We start from the raw sequence: 23921 nt of genomic DNA, 5'->3' as shown, positions 1-23921 counted from the left end.
AAAAAGGAGCGTGACAGCGGTGGGAAATCGCTTCCTTGACGCCGGAGCACTAGCATGTCAGAAGGGCTCAGCCACAGGGGCGCAAAGTCCAAGGGCATCTAAGACGCTCGGCAGAGAGACGCGGCTGCTTCCTCATTCACACTGGAAGTGACACTGGAGTCACTGGGACGAGACAGGCGGGCATCACAGTGCACAGATCAGGAGAACACCCTATGAGGACCGCTGCTGAAGGGCCCACGCAGTCACGCTCGGACAGACCTCGGAGGACGGCGGGAGCTTGGTCTCTGGCCCTTTAAGGAACAGGAGGGAACACAGCTGGGGCTACAGGTTTGTGTTGAATTTGACAGCTGACCCCTGCGGCTCACAGCGATGACATTTCAGAAGAGCCCTGTTGATGAGGACCGTTCTGGGATTTGGGCAGGATGGATTTCCGAATGATCAGATGTTTCTTTATAAAGATCTAACAGGCTTGATCTTGAAACAGAGTTTTTCCTGCTAGAGCAGAGATGCATTAATCTACTGTTCCCAGTGTAACATGAAAGCAGGAACCCTTCAAACTTTGTTGATTTATGTGTTATTTGCATATGGGATATTTATTTCCCTTTTCCCTGTTGTTTCTCCTATTATCAAGATTTCTAAGTGTGTTTCAGTACACAGCAGGGGCCTGTACTACGAAGCGGGGTTACTGGCTTATCAGGGTAACTTGTCGGATTTAAGGTAGTCTGGGCAAAATGTAAGTGAACGAATATGAAGTCCATTTAAACTGTGGTACCTTAAATCCATCCAGTTACCCTGATAAACCAGTAACCCTGCTTCGTAGTACAGGCCCCTGGTTTCAGGCAAAACAATAAAACAGCTCATTTGAGAATGTGTCCTGATAGAGTTTATTACAGTGGGATTGTGGGTCTGTTACGTGCTGCATTTGTGAGGCTGTTGTATTTTAAGGCATGCATAAGGTGTGGCCTCTGTTTAGAATCATCTTTGCTGTTGCAAAACTGCTTGGTTAGGTAATAGGCACATAAACCTGTTATCGCAGAAACTCTTCATATCACGAACCCTTCTTCTTCCTGGCTATACAGGCTGGTGCTGAGGTGTCAGATATGATTGTGTTCCGGCAGGTAAGACGGTTTGTGCAAAACCTTCAATAAAACCACGATTTTTGTCAATATACTATCTTTAGGTTTAGCTAGCCATGAGCTGTTAGCTGGCATGGGGCAGTGTGTCTGGGACGTAAACTACACTCTATGCCTCACAGGGCGATTTCGTCTGGCTGGAGTCCAGCATCGGCATTCCGATCGGAGCTCGACTCGAGCTGTCGGACACCGGGCAGCGGCAGCTGATCGACGATGAGGGGAAGGTATAGACCGGGGCGAGACACGGCACCCCATTCCGCAAAGGGGGGGCCCGGCGGTGTCTTAACTGCATCTCCTCCTCGACGTCCCTCCAGGTGCACAAGCTCTCCAAGAAGAATGAGGCCTCGCTGCGGCCCATGCACCCGACCTCCGTGGAAGGCGTGGACAACATGATCCGGCTCGGGGACCTGAATGAGGCCGGCCTGCTCCGGAACCTTCTCATGCGCCACAGACAGGGCGTCATCTACGTAGGTCCAGTTGGGCCCCAAATGGCTCCTTCAGCTACAAATAGCTACATTTTAGACCAGGGTTCTTCAACTCTGGACCTCGATTCCAAATCCATTACTGATTCTGATTGGTCAGAGGCTTCACACCTGACTGACAGGTAAAGGAAGGCTGGAAAACCAGCAGTGCTCGGACCTCGAGGACCGTGAGTTGAAGAACCCTGTTTTAGACAGTCAGACAGGCTGTGGATGGGTCCTTGTTGGGGCCCCTGTAACCCGATTCGCTCTTTCCTTCCTTGCAGACGTACACGGGCTCCATCCTGCTGGCGGTGAACCCGTACCAGGTGCTGCCCATCTACACGGCCGAGCACGTGCGGCTCTACCACGGCGCCCAGCTGGGCAAGCTGCCCCCCCACGTCTTCGCCATCGCTGACAGCTGTTACCGCGACATGCAGCGGCACAGGCGCGACCAGTGCTGCGTCATCAGGTACGCGGGCCCGGCGCCGGTGTCCAGCTTCACCGCTGACGGTGACTAGCTGGGCGGCACGCTACTGAGAAGCAGACAGCCGGTGAAGCTGCAGGACACAGTAGTGGATGTCGATCTGTATACATAGACAGGGGAGGGGACACTCGTGGGCCAATCAAAAGTTTAGCTAGCGAGTAGAGTCAGAAGATCGTAGCTGGCCAGCTGGTTAGCAGAACGTTGTTGCTTCAGCATCTCCTAAAATAAGGGATGCGTTTATTTAATATTTACAAACCTTGGGGGCCCCCACACAACTGTGTGGTTCGAGTGCTGGGAAACACCAGCACTCTTCATACTTCTACATGCGTAACCAGAGATAATGACACATACATGTACTGGGAGCTCGTTCTGTCATTAATGTTGCTGGTTAAATTATGGAATGATCTGTAGTGGATCTGTCGGTGCCTAGTCTGTTCCCCTGGTTTATATACGACGTCACGTCTGACAGCTTGCCTAAAGATCCAGGGCCTGTGTTAGAAAGCCAGATTTCTAACTTAGCTGGATAACTTGTCAGATTTAAGGTGCGTCAGTTTAAATGGACTTTATTGTCGCTCACTTACATGTAGCCCAGGCTACCTTAAACCCGATAAAAGGATCCCGCTAAGCAGGAAATGCAGCTTCGTGATACAGGCCTCAGATCTTGGAAAAATCTCAAAAATATTCATTTATTTATTTATTTACCCCCCCCCCCCTCGAATGGTGAAACAAAAACTATGCTAATTTTGCCTGAGTGAGCGCAGTTTACAAAGACGTTCTCCATGCCAGTGGGGAGTCTGGAGCGGGGAAGACGGAGAGCACCAAGCTGATCCTGCAGTTCCTGGCTGCCGTCAGCGGCCAGCACTCCTGGATCGAGCAGCAGGTCCTGGAGGCCAACCCCATCCTGGAGGGTAACGTCGCGCCACCTGATGTTAGCCCCTGGCTCGCCGTATGTCCCTGGCTCCCCCTGACCCGGCCCATGCCCGTTTTCCCGCAGCCTTCGGCAACGCGAAAACCATCCGCAACGACAACTCCAGCCGCTTCGGGAAGTACATCGACATAAACTTCGACGCGGCCGGGGTCATCGAAGGCGCTCGGGTGGAGCAGTATCTGCTAGAGAAGTGCCGCGTGTGCCACCAGGTAGGCCACGACCACCAGGGGGAGCACAGCTACCACCGGGACCTCTGGGGAAAGGGGTGTGGCTAATTTCTGCAGAAAAGGCCTTTCTCTAAAAATAAAGGAAATATATTTCTAATTATTACAATGCAGATTTCACTGCCAAACTCATCTTAATCGGACAGCCAGGTTTAGTAGGTGTGTCGCAGCAGGGAAATCTGCAAACTGGTTTGCAGACTGGCCGTCTAGGACTGGACCCTGATATAGGGTTGTTCCCTGCCTTGCATTTGTAGCTCCAAACTTCCACAACCCTGCACAGGACAAACGCATATAAAGCATGGATGGATGGATGGTGGATATATAGATTGTATATGTAATTATATCAGCCATATGCTGCCTGGGACAGACTCAAGGTCTCCTTGCCCCCAGATAAACAGCTAGAAGACCACTGGATGGAGGGTTTCTTAAAGAGATACCGCTGGAATTTTCTGTTTGTTGTAGGCACCTGAGGAACGAAACTATCACATCTTCTACTGCATGCTACTGGGCATGTCAACAGAACAGAAGAAGATCCTGTCTTTAGGAAACGCCGCAGATTACAAGTCGCTGACCATGGTAACATCAGGCAACACCGTCAGGCACCGCAGATGTGAACCGGCGCTAATGGCCGGCTGTGTCGATGATTTCCTCAGGTGGTTTTCTCAGGGTTGCCTCTTGTAGGGAAACTGCGCCAGCTGTGACGGCCGGGACGACTCGGCGGATTACAGCCGCATACGCTCGGCCATGAAGATCCTGATGTTCAAGGAGATGGAGTCCTGGGAGATCTTCAAGCTGCTGGCCGCTCTGCTCCACCTGGGCAATGTCAGCTTCCAAGGTGATGACTGAGGAAAGCTCAAAAGTTCAGAAATGTCCCGCCAAGGTGTAAATAAAGCTGGAATAGGAAAGGTGCCACAGAGGACAGAATTGGAAAAAAAAAGAAAAAAATACCTTCTGAAGATCAAATAAATTGTAAGCTGTGAAATTCAGTTTTTTTTTCTTTTTTAGGTACTGTCTCAAATAACATGGAGGGCTGCGATATTCAGGCTTCACATCATTTCACCATGACGTCTAAGCTACTGGAGGTATAATTTTCTGCAGTGGATCTGTACTGCACCACACTCTTTGCATGCTGTTCTCCGGTTCCATTCTGGATAGGATCTTGGTTCTAGATCTGTAGCTCTGGGATTAGGGGTGCTTGGGCTCGTCAGCGCCTCCTCTTGTTTGTTTCCCCTGATCTGAAAATGCCTTCCCCCGCCTGTGTTCTAGGCTAATCGAGCTTATATGATTTTCCCAGGTGGACAGCAAGAACCTTGAGACCAGCTTGACATATCGGTCCTTCATGACCAACAGGGAACGCGTCTCCAGGCCTCTTAGCCAGGACCAGGCCACAGACGGCAGAGACGCCTTTGCCAAGGTCCGTCCAGTGGTCAAACCGAATCAGAGCTTGTTAGGCGGTCATCACATGTCAGCTGCTTGCCGGGCTTTCTGGTGAAAAGACTGGATGGTGGTGTGGTCAACCATGTGGAAAACGGAACCAAAAACATATTACTAGAGGGAAGTCATTACTATGTCCAGTCTGAAAGATTATTAAACCAGCAGCGTGGGCTGGTGCAATGCAGGGAATGGTCCGACGGTGCAGACATCAGGGTAACACCACTGGGTGTAATGCAGTGAATGGTCCGACGGTGCAGACATCAGGGTAACACCACTGGGTGCAATGCAGGGAATGGTCCGACGGTGCAGACATCAGGGTAACACCACTGGGTGCAATGCAGTGAATGGTCCGACGGTGCAGACATCAGGGTAACACCACTGGGTGTAATGCAGTGAATGGTCCGACGGTGCAGACATCAGGGTAACACCACTGGGTGTAATGCAGTGAATGGTCCGACGGTGCAGACATCAGGGTAACACCACTGGGTGTAATGCAGTGAATGGTCCGACGGTGCAGACATCAGGGTAACACCACTGGGTGTAATGCAGGGAATGGTCCGACGGTGCAGACATCAGAGTAACACCACTGGGATGTGCACCTGCTTCCTGACAGCTCTGCCTGACTGTGTGTGTTTGTTCACATATTCAGGCCATATATGGCAGAATGTTCATGTGGATTGTGGAGAAAATCAACACTGCCATCTACAAGCCCCCCCCTGACGCCTCACACGTCCGTTTCTCCATCGGGCTGTTGGACATCTTTGGCTTTGAAAATTTTGATGCCAACAGGTTGGTGCGCTGTTATTAACTGGTATTTGGTGCAGACAGAATACTAGACAAAATTCCAAGCCATTGAGCCTTTCTGGTTCAGGAGCAGGGTGTGGTGAACATGCTTCACAATTAGTCTTTGCACGTGTGGATTACCTGGCTATTCAAGTCAAAGCCTACCTGTACTTCAGAGGTGGTTGAAAACCAAAACATGACTGTTAACACTTCTCAGTTATTCCTTATTTGTTCCAAGGAATGCATATATTGTTAAGCTTCAAAAATACTAGAAAGTTCTGTGGTTCCTCTGTACATCATACTGATAGTGGATGGGTAGGATGATAGAATGCATAATCAGAAAAATGGTAACAATAACGTGATTGATTTCTCAGCCGCCATTACTAATAAACTCCATAAAAGTCTAATCTCAAAGGACAAACAGCTTAATTATTGCTTAAACAGAGCAGTCATTGGGTGATTGGCTCATTGGACCCTCTTATTCTGTGTCTGCGTCCCCGGCACTGAAGCGCTCCATTTCGGGGCTGGCCTGTGTCTATTTATTTTTTGTGCGCCGCAGTTTTGAGCAGCTGTGCATCAACTTTGCCAACGAGCAGCTGCAGCAGTTCTTTGTGAAGCACGTCTTTAAGCTGGAGCAGGCGGAGTACGCCAGCGAGAACATCTACTGGACGCATGTGGCCTTCAACGACAACCAGCGCACGCTGGACCTGCTGGTGGGCGCCCCCCTCAATGTGCTGGCCCTCGTCGACGAGGAGAGCCACTTTCCCAAGGTGACCTGACCTGCCCCCCCCCACCTCACTGCATCCAATAAAGCAAAACCAATCAGTGCTCATACCACTTGTTTAACAATGGAGGGATGTAAGTGATGCTTATTGTTTGTCATGTATTGCATTATTGTATATAACTTTTGTTAGTGTAGGGGTTAGTGTCCCTGTCTATCACTTGGTAGACTGGGGTCCAATTCCCCTGGATTTCCCCCCAGGGATCAAATAATTCCAACCGACCGTTTTGTACCGATTTTCCAGTGATGGTTTTTGATCTCATTTTGCTTGCATTCGCTTTGCTTTGTCACAAAGCAAATCCGAAACGGTGTGTTGCTTTAATCACAGACATTTTCTGCTCAATATTTCCTGCCTCTGCTCCCTCATCATACCAAACCTCCCACCTGAGGGTCTTTGTTTTTTGCTCAGGGTACCGACGCCACTATGTTGACCAAGATGGTCCAGATACACGGCAAAAACGGCCTCTTCGTTCCTCCCAAGAGCAGCCACGACATGCACTTCGGGATCCAGCATTTTGCCGGAGATGTCACCTACAATGCCAAAGGTAGGTGTGAAAAATGGGAGACATGACTGATTTTCCGCTTTGGGGCCTCCCTGCTATAATGGACCTCCAAGGCTGAGGCTGTTGTGTGTCAAGTGAACTCAGTGATCCAGATACGATGATCTATCTGAGAGGCGAGTCTGTCGGCTGGAGATGTGCAGAGTTCAAGGCCCATTTCCTCGCATTTATCCGCCATCCTTCACGAGTTCTCTGGGTCCACGTCCAGGCTTTCTGGAGAAGAACCGAGACTCCGTGAGCTTGGACCTCATCAAGCTGATGCACACGTCAACCAACAAGTTCCTGAGGCAGATCTTCCACGCGGAGCTCAGCTCCTCCATGCCGGCTGCCAGGACCAATAACAAGATTGTAATAACACCCAAAAACACACTGCGGGTGAGTATCTGCTGTCATCATTCCGAGCACTTAGTGAATTGCTGTGAACTGTCCACTGCTCCTCAGCTTCCGGAAGGATACCCTCTGCTGGCAGAGCATAAATATACGCTTATAAATCAACACAACAAGCATACAGTGTCCGCACGTCTTGGCTAACAGATAGTAATCAGCAGCCATTGTTCCTTTTGCCTCCTAGTCTTTCATTTTATTTAGATATTATGAACAATGATTCATAACTATGGTTCGTCAACCTGTGTCTACATGGGGCAAATGTGTCCATGGCAAGACTCGTCCGTCTGTAGCAGAGAAAAAAAACACTATGTAGGCTGGTTTTAGAATACAGTGTCTGTGGTAAAAATTGCAGTTCCTCAGAATTTGTCATGGTGATGACCGCTGCCCCTAGTGGACTCAAACGGCAGTATATTTTTAAATATACTTGTGCATGAAGGTAAATATTGGCTTAAAATCTGAATTTTCAGTAAGTACTGCACGGTGCACACATGAGTAAGGTTAAAAAATGACTTCCAGAAGTCAGGATATTGCTGTGCAGTGGCGGAAATGAGCTGAGGCCTCTTTGCTTTTGTAACTGGCGTCACTGCTGCAAACTGCGTGCCAACAGGAGACGGGGGACACCAAGAGACAAGTGTCCACGCTGAGCGGCCAGTTCCGGCAGTCGCTGGACTCCCTGATGAAGACCCTGGCCACGTGCCAGCCGCACTTCATACGCTGTTTCAAACCAAACATCTACAAGAAGCCCGAGGTGAGCATCGCTCCTTTGCAAGTGACCTCTTTTACAATTATGCCATGTTTACGTTTTATTTATTTAGCAAACATTTTATCCAAAGCAGCATTCTGGGTGAAGGGCCCAGTGGTGACATCACAAAGCGGTCCCTGGGATGCCATCAACATGCAGCCGCGGGAAAAAATTAAGAGACCAAAGGACAATTTCTTGTTTCACTCATGTCTCAATTTATGGGTGTGCGTCTGTGAATAATATATATATTTATTTTTTTTGCAAACTGCAGCCTGGTTCTTCTCTGTTTAATTAATGAAGGGCTTCTTCCTTGCTTTTTGGGACCTCAGTCCTGCTTCTTGGAATCTGATATGAACTGTCCGATTCTCCTCCGATTCATGAGAAACTGTCGGATAAGTTGACCGTCATCTAGTTATTAGTACAGCCTGCTTGGAAAGATGGGGTCATTTTAGCCGAGTTACCTACATTCACTTTATGGATTAAAAAAACGTCCCTGTCTGCATTTAGATAGCTGCCTTTAGAGGGCGCAGTTCAGTCTTTCGCCAGATGTCCTCGTCTGAGCTGTTAGTTCGTCATGCGGCCACCTGCACATGCTGATCGCCGTCTCCCCGCATCACTGCGCTCTCTCATGTGGGCACACTTTGGATTTACTGGGCCCTCGGAGGGAACTGTGTGGCCCTTTGTCAGAAATATTAAACAACGCCTCTGTCAGATGGAAATTAGGCCTCTCATGCCATTAAAACATTCAGACCGGGAACAAACCGTGTCTTATTCAAATATTAAGTAAATAATGAAAGGTTCGCTTTTTTGTCAGTAAACTTTGTCCTTACACTCCTTTCAGATTTTCGACAGAGATCTCTGCATACGTCAGCTGAGATACTCTGGAATGATCGAGACTATCAAGATCCGGAAAATGGGCTATCCCATTCGGCACACGTTTCAGGAATTCCTGCAGCGGTACCGAGTGCTACTGCGGAGCTCCATCTGCGACCCCAGAACCGTAAGAGGGATCCCGAGGCCGACCATGTGACCCACAACCATGTGACCCATGACCGCATGGCTGACTGCAAAGCAAATGATCAAAGACCAAAAGGCAGCTTTGGCTCCTTATTCAAATCGCATCACGTTATTTGTCACGCCACTTGAAACTTGAGTGTACAGATCAGTGAAAAAAGTTGTGCACAAGTCCACAACAGCAGTGAGGAAATGCTGCAAATACAAACAGGAAATATAACGAAAAAGAATGTAAATACGCAGCATAGAAATAATAATAGAGTGTGTAAATCAACACAATGAACCGTCCTGCCTGCATCTGTGCTAACAGGAACCTGTGCAGACGTGCTGCGACTGCATCTGCAAGGCCTACATCATGAAAAATGGAGACTGGAAAATTGGAAAGACGAAGATCTTCCTGAAGGTTGTGTGGGCTTCGACACCACTGTCAGACATGCGTAACATTAAAGGCGGTCCTGTCCGAAAGGCTCCTGCAATTCAGTTTGATTCTCTGGGGGTAAAAGAGTAATTTCTCCTTAAAATTTAACCCCACCAGGATTTCCATGACATAACCCTGGAGACGGAGAGAGACAGGGAGATGAGAAGGAAGGCCGTCCTTATAGTACGAGCACTGCAGGTCTACAAATGCAGGTAGACGTCACAACATGGCGGCCAGAATCAAATCAAATCACTTCATCAAATCACTTTGACACTTTGATCTGTGACATCACTTAATACGTGGTAGAATATAGGTGAGTGAGAAAAGCTCTCTGCAAGGATTTGGCTCAGTGGGTACGGATGCTATTCTTGTGAGTGGAAGGTCGCCAGTTTAAATCCTTGGCAAAGAGATTTCGCTGTTGGGGTGCTGAGCAAGATCCTTAACCCCCTTCATCCAGGGACTGTTTCATGCTGCTTTCTCAAAAATGTGAATGTCTCGAAAGTATGCAGAAATGGTTACTTTCAACACCGTAATAACAAATAATTTACAAAATAAAAACACTGAATATAAAGCACGGTATTTACTGCTGTTCAATGCAGTGACAGTTATGCAGTGTTGTGCAAGTTACTTCAAACTGTTAATTAGTTACTACTTACTTCATTCACATATAATTAAATTACTGCATATAAAGTGATTAGGTTCTCGGGAAAGTAGGTCTTGCATTACTTCAGTTTCCTCATTAATGCCTGCAAACCCAGACAGGACACTTACGTCGCCAGAAGGTTGGTTTAATATTGGAACATTGTTAAATGATCGTGTTCCATTTAGGCCTATTAACAATATATAAATTATTACATACGCTAGTGTGTGTCTGTGTGTTTCAGCGAGTACATAATGATCTCATTAACATTGCGCTGCTGTTGAAATACATCACACACACGTCAGGGGAATGTCAAATCACCATTCAGTAGCGATGTCTTTGCGACACAGAGATGCTTCGCTGATGGATTTTCAAACATCGTAGACATTATGCCAATACGTGTGTGCTGTCTGGGTTAGTATATTATTTTAGTGCTGCTGTGTAGTTACATTACTCATTACCGCCAAAAATAGTGGAATTACAGTAACGTGGTACTACTAATATTGGTTTCGCATGCACTCTGACCAACATAGTGTGGCAACACAGTCATATGAGTATTTTTTCAAAGTCGGGCAGCATGTGCCTGCTGATTGGCACCACGGCTGATGATGACATACCGCCGTGCCACTCACAGGAAGCAGTTCATCGACCAGAGGAGAGCCGCTCTGGTCATGCAGAAACACTGGAGAGGAAGCCGTGCGAGGAAGCAGAACAGAGCGGTGAGCGTTTCTTAAAGGGACGGCCACCGCACTGGGAAAAGGCGTGCTGCTGTACAGTACCTGTAGGGGGCGTGGTGGTTTAGCACACATCCTGTTACCTCAGAGCTGTGGGATTCAGCCCATATATAACCTATGATTGGGAGGGTCTGCCATGCTTTTGCCCTTATGTGGTGACCCCTCCGTGTGTATTTTTAGCATGAGGGCAATTTTTTTTTAGCATTAAATAAATCTGGGAAATTCAATTTACATTTCACGGCATTAACCATCAGTGCCCATTGGCCCAGAGAGGGAAGATGCATTTAATTATGGGTTATTTTTTTAGTTAAGCAGTGGAACCCAGACTAGTGATAATTGCTGCAAAGGTCAAGCCCAGGATGACAGGATGACTGAAACGGTGCCGCTGTTCCTGCGTTTGGATGTTGGCTTTTGGCCTCACTGCTCTCACCCTCTGTTTTTAGGTTTAATGCAGAAACTCCAGAATCCTTATATAGTTTGATGCACATGCTTTGAGGAAAAACTGTCCCAACTAAATACAGGCTATGGATCTTCATGTGCTGCTTGTATAAACTGGATATTAATGATTGATTTATTAAGGAAGGGCTTGACTACCTCTCTCAGCTCCAGCTGGGCATCGCCCGTCTGCAAGCCAAGGTCCGTGCTCGGCAGCTTGAGCAGAGCTACAAGGAGAAGCGGGAAGCCGCCATCTTGCTACAGAGCCAGGCTCGTGGATGCATCAGGCGGAGGCAATGGAAGCAGAAGAAGGAGGCTGTGCTCATCCTGCAAGCCCAAACTAGGGGGATGCTGGCTAGGAAGGCTGTCAAAAAGATGAAGAATGATGTGAGTTCCTGTAGAAACTTTTGTTTGCCCGATGCAGCCTTGTTCTTCAGAAGCCCAGCCTTGTCGGGATCTTTCAGCTAGATGCCTTTCCATCTGAGATACAACTGTGCTCCATGCCACTTTGATTGGCTATGATGTTAACTTGCTGGCTCCCTGTAGCAGGCCTGCCTCACAGTTGAGGAACATCTAGCCGAGCAGTATCTTGCTGAAGAACATCTAGTTGATGAACGTCTAGCCGAGGAACATCTAACTGAAGAACAGTTAGCTGAGGAACGCCTAGCTGAGGAGCGTCTAGCCCGAGAGCAAACTGCCCAGCAGCTCCAACGACGGTTAGAGAAGGTGCTTGAAGAGCAGCAGGAGGAGAAGTCTAAAACTGTCAATGACGAGAAGATGGTGGACAGCATATTTGACTTCCTGCCGACTGTAGTGGGCGGGCAGGAGGGGCCAGCTCCACAGGGCTTCGAGGTTAGACCGCCAGATCCTTCAAAAGATCACTTTGGCTACCATTTTCAGGGTGTTCAACCTACAGTATCTCGTAATACTCGTTTGTCGACATAAAAACATCTCACTGAAACATCTCTGTCTTTAGGACCTGGAGGGCAATCAGACCAAGCTAGAAGAAGTGGAGCCCAATGACCCCCCAAAAGTGGAAGAAACTCCAAAAGTGGAAGAAACTCCAATAGAGGAAGAAACTCCAAAAGAGGAGTGCGATGACGTCGATGATGAGTACTCTTTCGCCAAGTTTGCATCTTTGTACTTCCAGGGTTCAGCTACACACACCTACATCGGGCAGAGGCTGCGCAGCACATTGCTGTTCCATGAGGATGAAAGAGACACTCTGGTACCATCTTCATTCTGCTTTCTGCTAATATTAGCGTAGCTTTAATGCCCCTTGGTTCTGAGGAAGCAGTGCTTGACTTCTATCAATCACCAGAGCAGAGTAACAAATACAAGATGGTGAAACGGACTAAACAGCAGCAATTTAACGCAATCGTATTAGCATTAGCATTTATTAGCATCTTTGCCATTGACTCGACGTAGGCAGTTTCATGCTGAGTGGAGATGTTCTGTCCAGGCTTGCCTGTCTGTGTGGTGGATTATCCTGAGGTTCATGGGCGATATCCCTGAGCCCAAGCGAGCCCAGGAGAGCGTCTCCTCTGCGGGAGATCAATCAATCCTTCAGAACCTGGGCCAGAGGCAGGGTCGTCGCCTTAGCAACTTAGTCGGCCTTGATCAGGTACGTTCAGTTCTCAGTGAATAGTCTTATTTTCAGTCTTCTGCCACAGTGCCTCTTTTCATATTTATCACATGTATGGTTTATATAGGGGCAGCATGGTGGTGCTGTAGCTGGTTCTTACTTCCGTCAGAATTCTCAGGGCAGATGTGCTTTTATTGTGAATGTTTGTTTTGGGCAGGCTGCGTGTGTCTTAGCGGCCACTGGATATTGCTTTTTGCCTTTTTTTTTAGAATAATAAACAGTTCACGTCCTTCACAGGCTAAGAAACTGCCTCCTGTCCTTTCTCCGCTCGCCACAGGGCGGAGGTTAGCACTATTGCTCATGCCTCTGGGACTGAGGTTTGAGTCTCTGCCTTGGTTCCATGTGTGTGGAATTGGCATGTTCTCCCCGTGTTGTTGTGGGGTTCCCACAGTCCAAAAACATGCTGAGGTTAATTGGAGTTGCCAAATTGTGCATAGATGTGAGTGAATGGTGTGTGTGTGAATGGCGTGTGAGTGATGGTGTTCCATTATGGGTTGTTCCCTGCCTTGTGCCCATAGGCTCTGGACCCACTTTCATCTGACTAAGTTGTAAACTGTCTTAGTTATCAGTCTCTGAAGGCAACAAGGAAACCTTTTCCTTAAGTATCACCTTCATCTTTGTACGAACTTCTTTTTCATAGAAACTACTGAGAGGAAAAAAGAAAATAGGGACACGAAACCGCAGGCCGTCAACGATTCCAGAGGAGGTAGGTTTAGGGATCACAATCTGTGATGGGCTCCATACCTGATTTCTTCTCTTCCAAATAAGTTATTCAGAACTGCTGTCAGAGTGGTTACTCTAGTTATATGAATTCTGAGTTGGCCGATGTAACCAGAGCATAGCTGCCTAGTAGACTTTCAGACAGCCTTGTCATCAGGTTAGGGCGGCTGTGCATGGGCATGGAATCAGGCCCCGATGGCATCGAAGCCAGTGCCTTTCAGCTAGGGGGAGGTCTGTGAAGCTCTCCTGTATCTTACCATTGCAGTCAACAGCGGAAACTGTCAAGGAGGAAGATGACATACTGGTTGGGGAAGGACCCTCACTGCATCGGCCAATGACATCCTTAGAAAAGCTTCACATCATTGTGGAATATGCTATGGTCAGGCAAGACATCAGGTAGCAAGATATCACTTTCTTAGCAATGAGAAAGGGGAATGATAAAATTGATAAAAATAGTCTGACCTTTTTATCTACAATTTCTCTGCATGAATGTTCCAGGGATGAGATCTACTGCCAGATTTGTAAACAATTGGTTGGGAATAAGGACGAGAAAAGCAGACGGAGGGGCTGGATTCTTCTGTCCATCTGTTTGGGAATCTTCGCCCCAACTGAGCTTTTCGATAAGGTTAGTTGTCCCACTTTGCCCTTCATGTTTCTGTCGGGAGAATGTTCCGGTATAAAAGTTATTGCTTCTGTTTTCTTTCATCATCCCATAGTATCTCCAAAACTTCATCAGATCTGGCCCCGCCAACTTTGCCCAGTACTGTTCTGAGAAATTGCAAAGGACTATAGCCAATGGATCACGCAGTGAACCTCCTTCCTGCATTGAATTACAGGTAAAAAGGGCCACTGCAAAATGTCATGTCATGACACCTGGTCATGTGACTGCGCACATCCAATCAGGGATGGTAGCATATTAAGGAGCGGGACCATTATTCTGTAATACATGTCTGATCATTAAGGTCTTGGTCAGAGTACAGTCTCACTTGACGGGATTTTCCTGCTCTGATTATAGGCCGCAGAAACCCAGAAGCCAATGACTGTGTCTGTGATCTTAATGGATGGACAAAACATCAAGTTAACCATAGACTCAGCCACCAATTCTGCAGAAGTCTGTGAACGTATTGCACAGAAAGTCAAACTCAAGGACACCTTTGGATTCTCGCTTTATGTTAGCCTGCATGAAAAGGTATAAGAATCTGTCCAAAAAGCCAGTGACACTAGGAACTCCAGAGTGGTTTAGCTGGAGAAGTTGCTGGAATGAATCCCAGGGCCTCATAAGTGTTTGAATCTGGAACGTACCTTTTACTGCATGTGACCAGGAGACAAACTAATTGGTGTTATTGGCTGCTTGAGGGAGTCAGCTAGTTGATGGGTAACTTGCTTTGCTCTTTATGGAGCAGAGAAGTGCAAATCTGTAAGTCTAAAAAAAAAATAATAATCATGGATGTCATTTTACAACGGTGTTTGGGAATTTTCAGAGGTGGTCACTGGGATGCGGCAAACAGCACGTCCTGGACGCCATCTCGCTATGCGAGCAGGATTCCAGGAAGAAAGGCGAACAGGAGCTGAACTCTCCATGGCGCCTCTACTTCCTGAAGGAGCTCTTCACTCCCTGGCTCGACTGTGGGCAAGACCCTGTCAGCACTGACCTCATATATAAACAGATCATCCGAGGGCTGAAGCTGGGAGAGTACCAGTCTGACAAGGTGCGTGAGCCTGAAATCCACATAAATCTTGGGCTCTGTGTTCTGTCTCTGTCGGAAAGTCGGTTTCAAAACGTCATTTTCCCAAGCCACCATGTAATACAGAGTCTTTTCCTGTAGTCCTCTGGCAGCTACAATCACGGCTGCGCATCACTTCTGTGCAGACTGAGATTTCGTGACGTACACACAATGTCCTGCCTTTACCGAATTATTAGAATTTTTCAAACAATATGGCTTCCCATATTCATCTTATTTCCTCTAGGAGGATGATTTTGTCCAGCTCGCGGCCAAACACTTCTATGTGAAATTTGAAAGCGATTGCAGTGACGATAATGCAAAGAGAGTGGTGGAGGAATGCATTGGCAGCTTCCTGATTGAGGCTAAGTCAGAAGCGAAGTGTGTGCAGCTGGTTAAGATGGCACATCTTCAGGTAATATGAGATTGGAATGGCATCGAAAAATAACTCAAAAGGACTTTTCAGGACCTATCAACTTCTGCTACACATCTTTGCCATCTTTTTGTTTTTGCCAAAGTGTTTTCTTTGAAATGTGTATTTTATGTCTGTTTATGACCTTCAGGGTTCTTATATAAAATCAAAGAAGAACGTGGACTTAGTGAAAGCCGAAGTGATTGATTATGCTCGCCAGAAGTGGTCAAAGTTTTTCTCCAAGTTTTTTAATGTGACAAAGATCTCAGGTAAAAAAAAAATAAACCTTCCATCGTTGAAAGCATTGCAGTTTGCTTCTTGAGCGTGGTGGTCATCTTGAAAGCATTCACTGTACGCTCTGTGGTTTACTACTTTTTATGTCAGTGATTCTAACAAGTATTGTGTTCCTAGGTCCTGATTTGCCTCAAAATGAGTTTGTTGCTGCTGTTAATTGTTCTGGGATCACTTTCATGAATGAAAAGGAAACACTCCTGGAATTCTTTTACCCAGAAGTCACTGGAGTCAGCACAATAAGGTATATGAGAGATCTACTATATTATGAGGGAGATTCTACCATGCATACATTTCACAGATGCTTTTATCCAATGCGACATACAACCAAGAAAGGAGGGTCACTAAGGGTCTGGAGCCCCTGGGGGGTTAAGGGCATGGCTCAATGGTCCTGCTCAGGACCCCTCCGGTAACTCACTCAGCCAACTCTGTTATCCAAACCAGCAACCTTCTGATCACTAGCTCAGTGTCCTGACTTGCTGAGCCACATTCCACCACCATACAAAGTGTAATCTCCATATGTAAAGTGCTGCTTTCTGTTCTTGCCAGGGACAGTCAAGCCACCCTGCAACTTGTTACTCTGATTACACTGAAGGGAGAGTTCTCCCTGAGCTCTAACTCTCCAGGAGAGTTAGAGCAGCTGTGGAGGCTCGTAGATATGTTTCTGGAAGGAATAAAGGCGCGATCCCAGTACGCCCTTGCATTACAGGACTCCAACAGGCAAGGTAAGAGGGCGGGACATTCTTATGAACATGCTCCTCACAGGTCAGAGAGTTTAGGGGATTCCGTAAGCTACATTGTGTTAGCTTTCTGAAAAGAATGTCTCTTTGCCCAGATGATCCTACATTTCTCAGCTTTCGGAAGGGAGATCTTCTTTTTATTATCAAGGATGAAGAGTATTCACCTAACCATGGCTGGATGAAAGGCAAAAATGAGCGAACTAGCCTAACTGGTGCTGTCTCCATGGATTCTGTGTTGGTCTTAGCAGCCCTCAACAAACCGACCAATGAGCTGCTGGTATGAGAAGTGTTATATGCTGTTGATCTGTCCACAAACTGGTTGAGGATACAGGAACGAGCCCATCTTTATCCCTGCCCATTTCTCTTTGGCTGCGAGTACCGAATGTTAGCTCACCGTGTAATGTATCCTAAATCTTGACACGTACTGTTTTTACAAGATAGTGAACATTATCCGCTTCACACGGTTGTGGTCATAATGTTTTTGTTCATCGCTGTATGTAACATTGGTATAAGGACATTGTCACAGATCATGTTTGGCTATGATTCCAGAACTTGCTGAACTTGTCCCCGGAGCAAAGGAAATCCATTAGCCAGGTCAATCAGGCAACAGAAGGCAACACGGAAAGAGTGGCACCAATCTCACTTAAGGAATTCTCCTTTGAGTACTTTAGGTAGGACAATCAAAGTCTACTCTTTTGCTGTTAATGCATAATGGTGCCCGATGTCACTTAGTTGGACACAGGGCCAGAACAGCCTGCCAGATTGGCATCAGATTTTTGCATTTCTACTGAAGTGATGTAACACTTCTTTTCTTGGAGAAGAGTTTGGTGTCTTGACAATGGTGGTTGGAAATCCTATCTAAGGCATCCTGAAATCTCCCATAAGTGTTTCATTATATTCAGCTCAAGCTGAGTTCAGAGAGTTGGGTGGATGTGGTATATTGTATTCATAGAGTTCATGCTCAGCCAATGACTCTGTGACCACTTGCATCCTGTGGATGTGGAAGATTCAAGCGGCAAATCATTGGCATCACATCATTCCAGTCCTCAGCAATTCATATATTTGTTTTTCCTTTAGTTTTCAATGGCAGCATAACCTAGTAAAACATCTGAAGTCTGAACAATGTTCATCGAAGCTCTTTCCAAACTCACCCCAAAAGACCCCCCTTTCTTAGAGTCTCTGAAATGTTTTCTCACGATGATTACTGACATACTGGAAAATATTTGTACTCTAAGCATGAATCAACTTTTAATGAATTGTCTTGGGAACCTGACCTCTGTGGAAGCACCTGTTTGGAACATGCCTTCCTGTTTTTCTTGTTGGGGTTCTTCAGGCAGCCGGGCAAGGCCATGGGTAAAGGGGTGGCCAAGGAGAAGCTGTGGGCTTCTTCACGGGAACCACTCAGACAGCCTCTGCTGCAGAAGCTGGTGGGCAACTCGGAGCTCAGCCAACAAGCCTGCCTTTCCTTCATTGATATCCTTTGTGCTGCTTGCTTCCGAGAATGGATAACGACCGAAGCATTAGTGCTTGATTCTTTAAAATATATAATCTCAACACCATCTAATTAAAAAAAAAAAAATTATACATAAAAGTATTTTTGACATGCAGAGCAAGCTTAACCTACACAGACCTTCATGTGTTAGGAACCTTAGGCCTCATTGCAAACACTGATATATATATATATAAATACATATTTTAAATTTCATTTTTTTTCTTGACTGACCCTGTACCGATCCTGAAATATATGGGCGATTACCCCATAAAGCAGGTGCGTAGCACCCTAGAGCTGACTGACCAGATCTTTGGCCCTGCGATGCAGTATGAGATTCTGCGGGATGAGATCTACTGCCAGATCATGAAGCAGATGACCATCAACAATAACCGGTTTGTATTCCATATCTGTTTTAAAGGGATGTCATTTTGACACTGTTTGACATCATCCATTGATGCTGAGGATTAATGTTCTGAGAAGGTAAAAGGACAGGAGTGGGGAGGGGAGCATAAGGGGGCCATAATTCATACAGAGGAACCAACTTTATCATTAACCAATGATGTGTTTTGAGTGACAAGGGAGGGGGCACTCAGCAGCCAATCAGCTTTCAGCTGGGGCCAGTGCCCCTGTGGGCCCGCCCCTGTACAGGACTCCATAACAGACGAACAAGAAGTTGTGGCCGCAGTATGAATATCCGCAGTCTTATTCCCATCTGGCCGGTCCCAAGCATCGCGCTAGCGTGTTAGCATGCGTGTTAGCATGTCTCGGTGTGTCCCGTGTCATCCAGGCAGAGCATGGAGAATGGCTGGCAGCTCCTGTGGCTGTGCTGCGGTCTCTTCTCACCCAGCCAGACCCTGTTCAGACACACACAGCGCTTTCTGGAGTCTCGGAAACACGAGCCGCTGGCCTCCGAGTGTGTAAAGAGGCTAAAGGGGATGCTGAGGTGAGCTAACATGGACAGGAGCGCTGTGGAGTTCTTTTGGGGGGTGGGGCTGGGCTCTTATGTATGACTTACATTCGGGTGTCAGGGCCCCCCGGCTTTCGGTGCGCTGCCATAGGCAGTGACGCTCTGCCACTTTGCTCTTTAATGACATCTTATTTTATTAAGCCTTCCTTCCTCTTATGTTGGGCAGATCCCATTTTGGGGTCCCATGCTGTCCTGCCATATGCACAACAATACAGACGCACTTGTGCTCTCAGCTGGAGAAACATCTCTCTGCAATTATACACTATAATCTGTTAAAGCTTTTGTGCAAAGCAAATTCATTTAGTCTGTTAAGCCCGGGTAGCTTTCTCAGGTCCTCTGTGGAAAAGCCATGGAGTATTTGCCAATTCTTCAGTACTTGTTCCATTATACTCAGACATTCCAGGACCTAATAGTAGTTACCTGCAGTCCATTGGTTCTCATGTTGTTTTAAAATAATTCAGGATGGAGCCTCGCAAACGGCCCCCTCACCAAGTGGAGGTCGATGCCATCCAGCAGAACAGCACCCAGCTCTTCCACAAGGTCCACTTTCCCAATGATACAGAGGAGGTAGGGCGCGTCTTGTGGGCTTCGCAAGACAGTTGTTTCCCATCTGTTTTATCTTCACTGACATTTAGTGATCGCGCCTCCACCAGATCTTTGAGGTGACGACCACCACCCGGATTCATGACCTGTGTAAGGACATCGCTAATAACCTCTTGCTAGTTTCACCTGATGGCTTCAGCCTCTTTGTGAAGACCACAGACAAGGTTGGTCACCAGTGCAGGCTTTCTGTCTATATCAGCTAACTGATTTAAAGTCATTTTCTTTGGATGTCGTGACAAAATTTTCCTGTGACCTTGTACTGGATAAGTGAAACCAGTGACTGTTTTCTCAAAATGAGTGTCCATTTTCCCACTGTTACTGGGAGCAGTAATTTGAGTCAGCCGTCAATATTGTAATCCTGCTTTTGACATCACACTCCTTTCAGGTGTTGAGTCTGAATGATGCAGACTACTTCTTCGATAGCATAAGGCAGGTAGCAGACAACCCAAAGAAGCCCAGAAGAGCCAAAGATGGTAAGGAAGCTCCACTAAGAGATGCTTTCATCACAGTACTGTTTTGTATACTGGCTTATGTATCTGCTTCAGGGAAAGTGTTTGGGAATAAGGGTTGAAAGGATAGGTGGAAGGTCTGCACCACAGATCACTGCATGGCTTCCAATGGGAGCCAACCAAGTTAGCAGCTGGAACCAAATAAATGTGGATACGCTCTTAGAGACTTACATTGCAATGTTTGGTGCCTCAGTTCTCCCATAAGTGGGGCTTGACCTCGATTTGCAGGAATGGCAGCGAGTCTGCCGTATATCATCATCTTCATGAGGAAGCTGTGGTTTAACGTGATCCCTGGCAGGGATTTGAGGGCCGACCTCACCTTCCACTATCCACAGGTACGGTGAGGCCTTCGGACGAGGTTCATGGCAGGAATATGTGAGGAAATGAAATGATGTTATAAATGTTTGACTCCCCTTAGCAGTGATAAGTCACCCATGGCTTTGCCTGTGGATGCAGTCAAGGTTTGCTATGTACATAGTGGCTAGTAATTAAGACAGCAGGTTAATGAACAGTTTGAGTTGCCAGGAAGATGACTTCATGGGCTTTTTGCAACTTGGAGTTGCTTGAAGAGTTTCATTAAATGTCCTGGCATGTAAATGTCCAAAAACTTTGGTCTTTGATCAAACGCTTAATCGAACAAAACACAAGTGACTGTGATAATTTTGAATTTTTAAAAATTCCTATGAATGTTCTAAACTGTCTATAGTGTTTATCCTGTAATGTTGCTTGAGAGCTTGTTTATGTTTGGACTCTGGTCCTTGTCTCTTCTTACTTCCAGGAGCTGCCCAAATACCTGCGTGGATACCACAAGTGCACCAAGGAGGACATGTTCAACCTGGCGGGCCTGCTCTTCAGAGTGAATGTCGACATGGACAGGTCACAGTTCGTCATGATTCCCAAGATGCTGAAGGAACTTGTGCCTGCAGACCAGATGAGGACCATGTCTCCTGAGGAGTGGAAGAAGGTAGGCGCTCCATGGAAGGGAGAAGCTCTGAAATCGGGCATTTCAATAGGAGAAAAACATGAGCATCACTAAAATACAAGCCAGTGAGTGTAGCTGTTGGCTGTTGACTTCTCCCAGAAAGGTCATGATGTTGTCCAGCTGTATAAACATGTAACAGCCTTTGAACAAAACTGCAACTTAAATATACATCTTCTCCCTGTTTTCAGAACATTATTTCTTCATACAACAAGCATGCTGGGTTGACTGTGGATGACGCAAAGGTGGCATTCCTGAAGGCCATCTCACGATGGCAAACATTTGGTTGTGCTTTCTTCGAAGTTAAGGTGAGAGCTGTTTGTCAATGGGACAACAATGACAGTGAATTTTCCATTGAAATACTAGAGCATAAATTGTAATATTACCAATAACTGTCAAACACTTGTTGTTTCTACAGCAAACATCTGAAGCTGCATTACCAAGTATCATAATGATTGCAATCAGCAAACAAGGAGTGAATTTCATTGACCCCAAAACTAAGGTAACTGCTCTCACTCATTTTACATTTGTAGTTCCTCTATTATGTTGATTTCTTATGGTGTATTAAAAAATAATAAACTTATTGTTATTTATTAATACCTAGTTTCTTCCCAGGTTAGTCATTAAGGTTCAGAACGTGTGGAATCCAGACCAAAGTTTTCTTTCAACCAACTAGTACTCTGTGACTCTTTATGCTCAACTGGTTGGTTGAAACAAAACCTTGATCTGGATTTCTGCTTTCTGGACCTGAACTTTCCCCCTCTGGAATTGTGTTTTTGCTTACTCGCTCCCTGTTCTGGATCATTCCCTTCCTCTCCTCCTCTCTGCTGGCAAACTCCAGGACATACTGGCTACACACCCCTTTAACCGCATTACGAACTGGTCCAGCGGTAGCACGTATTTCCATATGACCATTGGGAACATGGTGAACAGCAGCACAATCCTTTGTGAGACCTCCCTGGTGAGAGATTGGTCACTCCGTTCGCACGCATTTCAGTGATTATCAGTTTTGCAAACCTTCTATTGCTTATGTATCACAGCTGAAGTGCTATACTGTATTTTGATCTTATCAGTATACAGTAGTAATGCACACTTTAGTTAATATGACAAAACAGGGTCCGGCTTGGATCTAAAGCTTGTTACTTACGGTCAAACACCTTAACCAGTGAGAACCTTCCCCATCTGTATAGCTTCCTGCAGTTGGAAATACCCTGGTTTGGTGTGTAATGGACATCAGCGCTCCATGTACTTTCTCCTTAAAGGTCATAACCTGACACACATGTTTGTCTTTGTCGTGAAGGGCTACAAAATAGACGATCTTTTGAAGTCCTATCTGGATATGTACCTCAATGAGAGGACATCAGTGCGTCCCAGAAATCAGCTCTTCCCTGCCTGAGTTCTGCCAGAGCACGGAAGCCTCGAACCCATGACCCTCTATCATGGCCTTCGACCTGCGTCATGTTTACAGATTCTGAGGCGGAAACTCACACCCATTCACAATATTGAACTCCATCATGTCGGCCAAGTGGCGCACAAACCAGTTCATTCTGTATCTTCTGACGGAACTGCCCATATCTCCGATGATCTTGTCAGCGGCTCTTTGTGAAGCTAAACATTGGATGTTGTTCACTGCAAGTCAACCAAATGTGTATGAAGAAAACACCTATATCATCTAAAGTCATAATTAACATGTTGCACATTACACACAACGGGAAGTTCGGCACGGAGCCTCAGCCCAGAGCACAGAGTCCGTATTCACAGCAGTTGTTATGCACAATTAAGCAAACTTTTTTTTTTCCAGCCGAAAACACTGTCTAATCTCCAGGGCAGGTGTTCACAAAAACGTCTTACTGAGCACTGGGTAATTGTCATTATCGCCATTGTTTATCTGGCTATTGACCTGAGGGAATGAAGCATGATGCTTTGTGTGTGCTGTACATTCCTGTTGTATGTCGTTTTTATAATCCACACAAACTCATGTCCAGTTATTGAAGTATAAATTCACAAAGGTTCTGCGAGTTAGGTGTCTGTTGGCTTAATTTTATCTGTGTGTTTTTATTTAATAAAATAAGTGGAATATTTACAGTCCAGAGCACTGTCTTGCTCGACATATAGCAGAGATGGAAGGTGGTTAATTGGTAATGGGTAACCTACCAGAGGTGCTTTTTGTGATAGATGTAAATCTGAAAGGTTTTAGTTTGTTCTGATTGGTTGGATCGGTATGTCTTTTTTTCATTGTAACTCCAGTAACCTTTTTGTGAGTGTTTTAGCTCAGTTTTGAAACTCATATTGGTCCTTTTGTTTTTGCTCTTATGCTGATCCCAATTTTCTTCAAATTAAAAACATTTATTTAATTGTAATGTGTCAAAAATTGGAATTCACCACAGCTTCACCATATGAAGACACAATCTAATGTCCGATTTTGATAAACTCAAGCACATAATTCTTGCATGAAATCATTTTCATAATACCATAATGTACCATAATACCATGATGTACCTGCTTTGTATGTCGTGATCAGGATGATTCCGCTGTTTTTCTCACAAATTATTATGAAAGGGAATAATGTTTTTTAGGTAAACTTCAGTGATTAGGGAAAGAGATAGAACTACTCAAATTGAAGTGAATAGGGATTTGAACCATGGATCCAGTTTTTTTTTTGGAGTGGGGGTGACTGGCAGAGA

The 23921-nt window shown here is 46.1% G+C and overlaps 1 protein-coding gene across 3 annotated transcripts; it reads left to right on the top strand.

The window, feature by feature from the left end:
- The first annotated feature begins 120 nt into the window (after positions 1-120).
- On the top strand, positions 121-23911 carry LOC111846450 (unconventional myosin-VIIa-like). Of its 3 annotated transcripts, none has more exons than XM_023816613.2 (48): positions 121-327; positions 1080-1118; positions 1256-1357; positions 1448-1600; positions 1879-2063; positions 2865-2986; positions 3073-3215; positions 3693-3806; positions 3912-4065; positions 4236-4312; positions 4525-4644; positions 5314-5453; positions 6007-6217; positions 6638-6773; positions 6997-7163; positions 7783-7923; positions 8759-8917; positions 9242-9334; positions 9467-9561; positions 10624-10708; positions 11327-11545; positions 11708-12010; positions 12135-12386; positions 12621-12782; positions 13444-13509; positions 13789-13919; positions 14022-14148; positions 14240-14359; positions 14539-14712; positions 15005-15232; positions 15492-15659; positions 15808-15925; positions 16068-16191; positions 16497-16672; positions 16783-16964; positions 17237-17358; positions 18021-18160; positions 18418-18571; positions 18967-19122; positions 19608-19713; positions 19800-19913; positions 20135-20222; positions 20487-20593; positions 21037-21222; positions 21429-21545; positions 21656-21739; positions 22079-22198; positions 22538-23911. In XM_023816613.2, exons 2-48 carry the CDS (start codon positions 1101-1103, stop codon positions 22631-22633), a joined length of 6555 nt encoding a protein of 2184 aa, XP_023672381.2. In that variant the 5' UTR covers positions 121-327; positions 1080-1100; the 3' UTR covers positions 22634-23911. The 3 variants fall into 3 exon arrangements, with proteins under 3 accessions (XP_023672381.2, XP_023672379.2, XP_023672382.2); XM_023816611.2 differs by having other exon boundaries at positions 11705-12010; XM_023816614.2 differs by lacking the exons at positions 20135-20222; positions 20487-20593; positions 21037-21222; ... (2 more) ...; positions 22079-22198; positions 22538-23911 and having other exon boundaries at positions 11705-12010; positions 19782-19915.
- Positions 23912-23921: the final 10 nt, after the last annotated feature.

Source organism: Paramormyrops kingsleyae, chromosome 21 (genome assembly GCF_048594095.1).
Source record: "Paramormyrops kingsleyae isolate MSU_618 chromosome 21, PKINGS_0.4, whole genome shotgun sequence".
NCBI lineage: Eukaryota > Metazoa > Chordata > Actinopteri > Osteoglossiformes > Mormyridae > Paramormyrops > Paramormyrops kingsleyae.
Note: the sequence above shows the minus strand (reverse complement) of the source record. Positions and strands in the feature narration are given on the sequence as shown.

Coding starts and splice junctions, on each gene's coding strand:
- LOC111846450 (XM_023816611.2), top strand. Junction 12,783..13,443: donor ACTTAGTCGGCCTTGATCAG/GTACGTTCAGTT, acceptor TCTTTTTCATAG/AAACTACTGAGAGGAAAAAA. Junction 19,914..20,134: donor TTGTGAAGACCACAGACAAG/GTTGGTCACCAG, acceptor CACTCCTTTCAG/GTGTTGAGTCTGAATGATGC.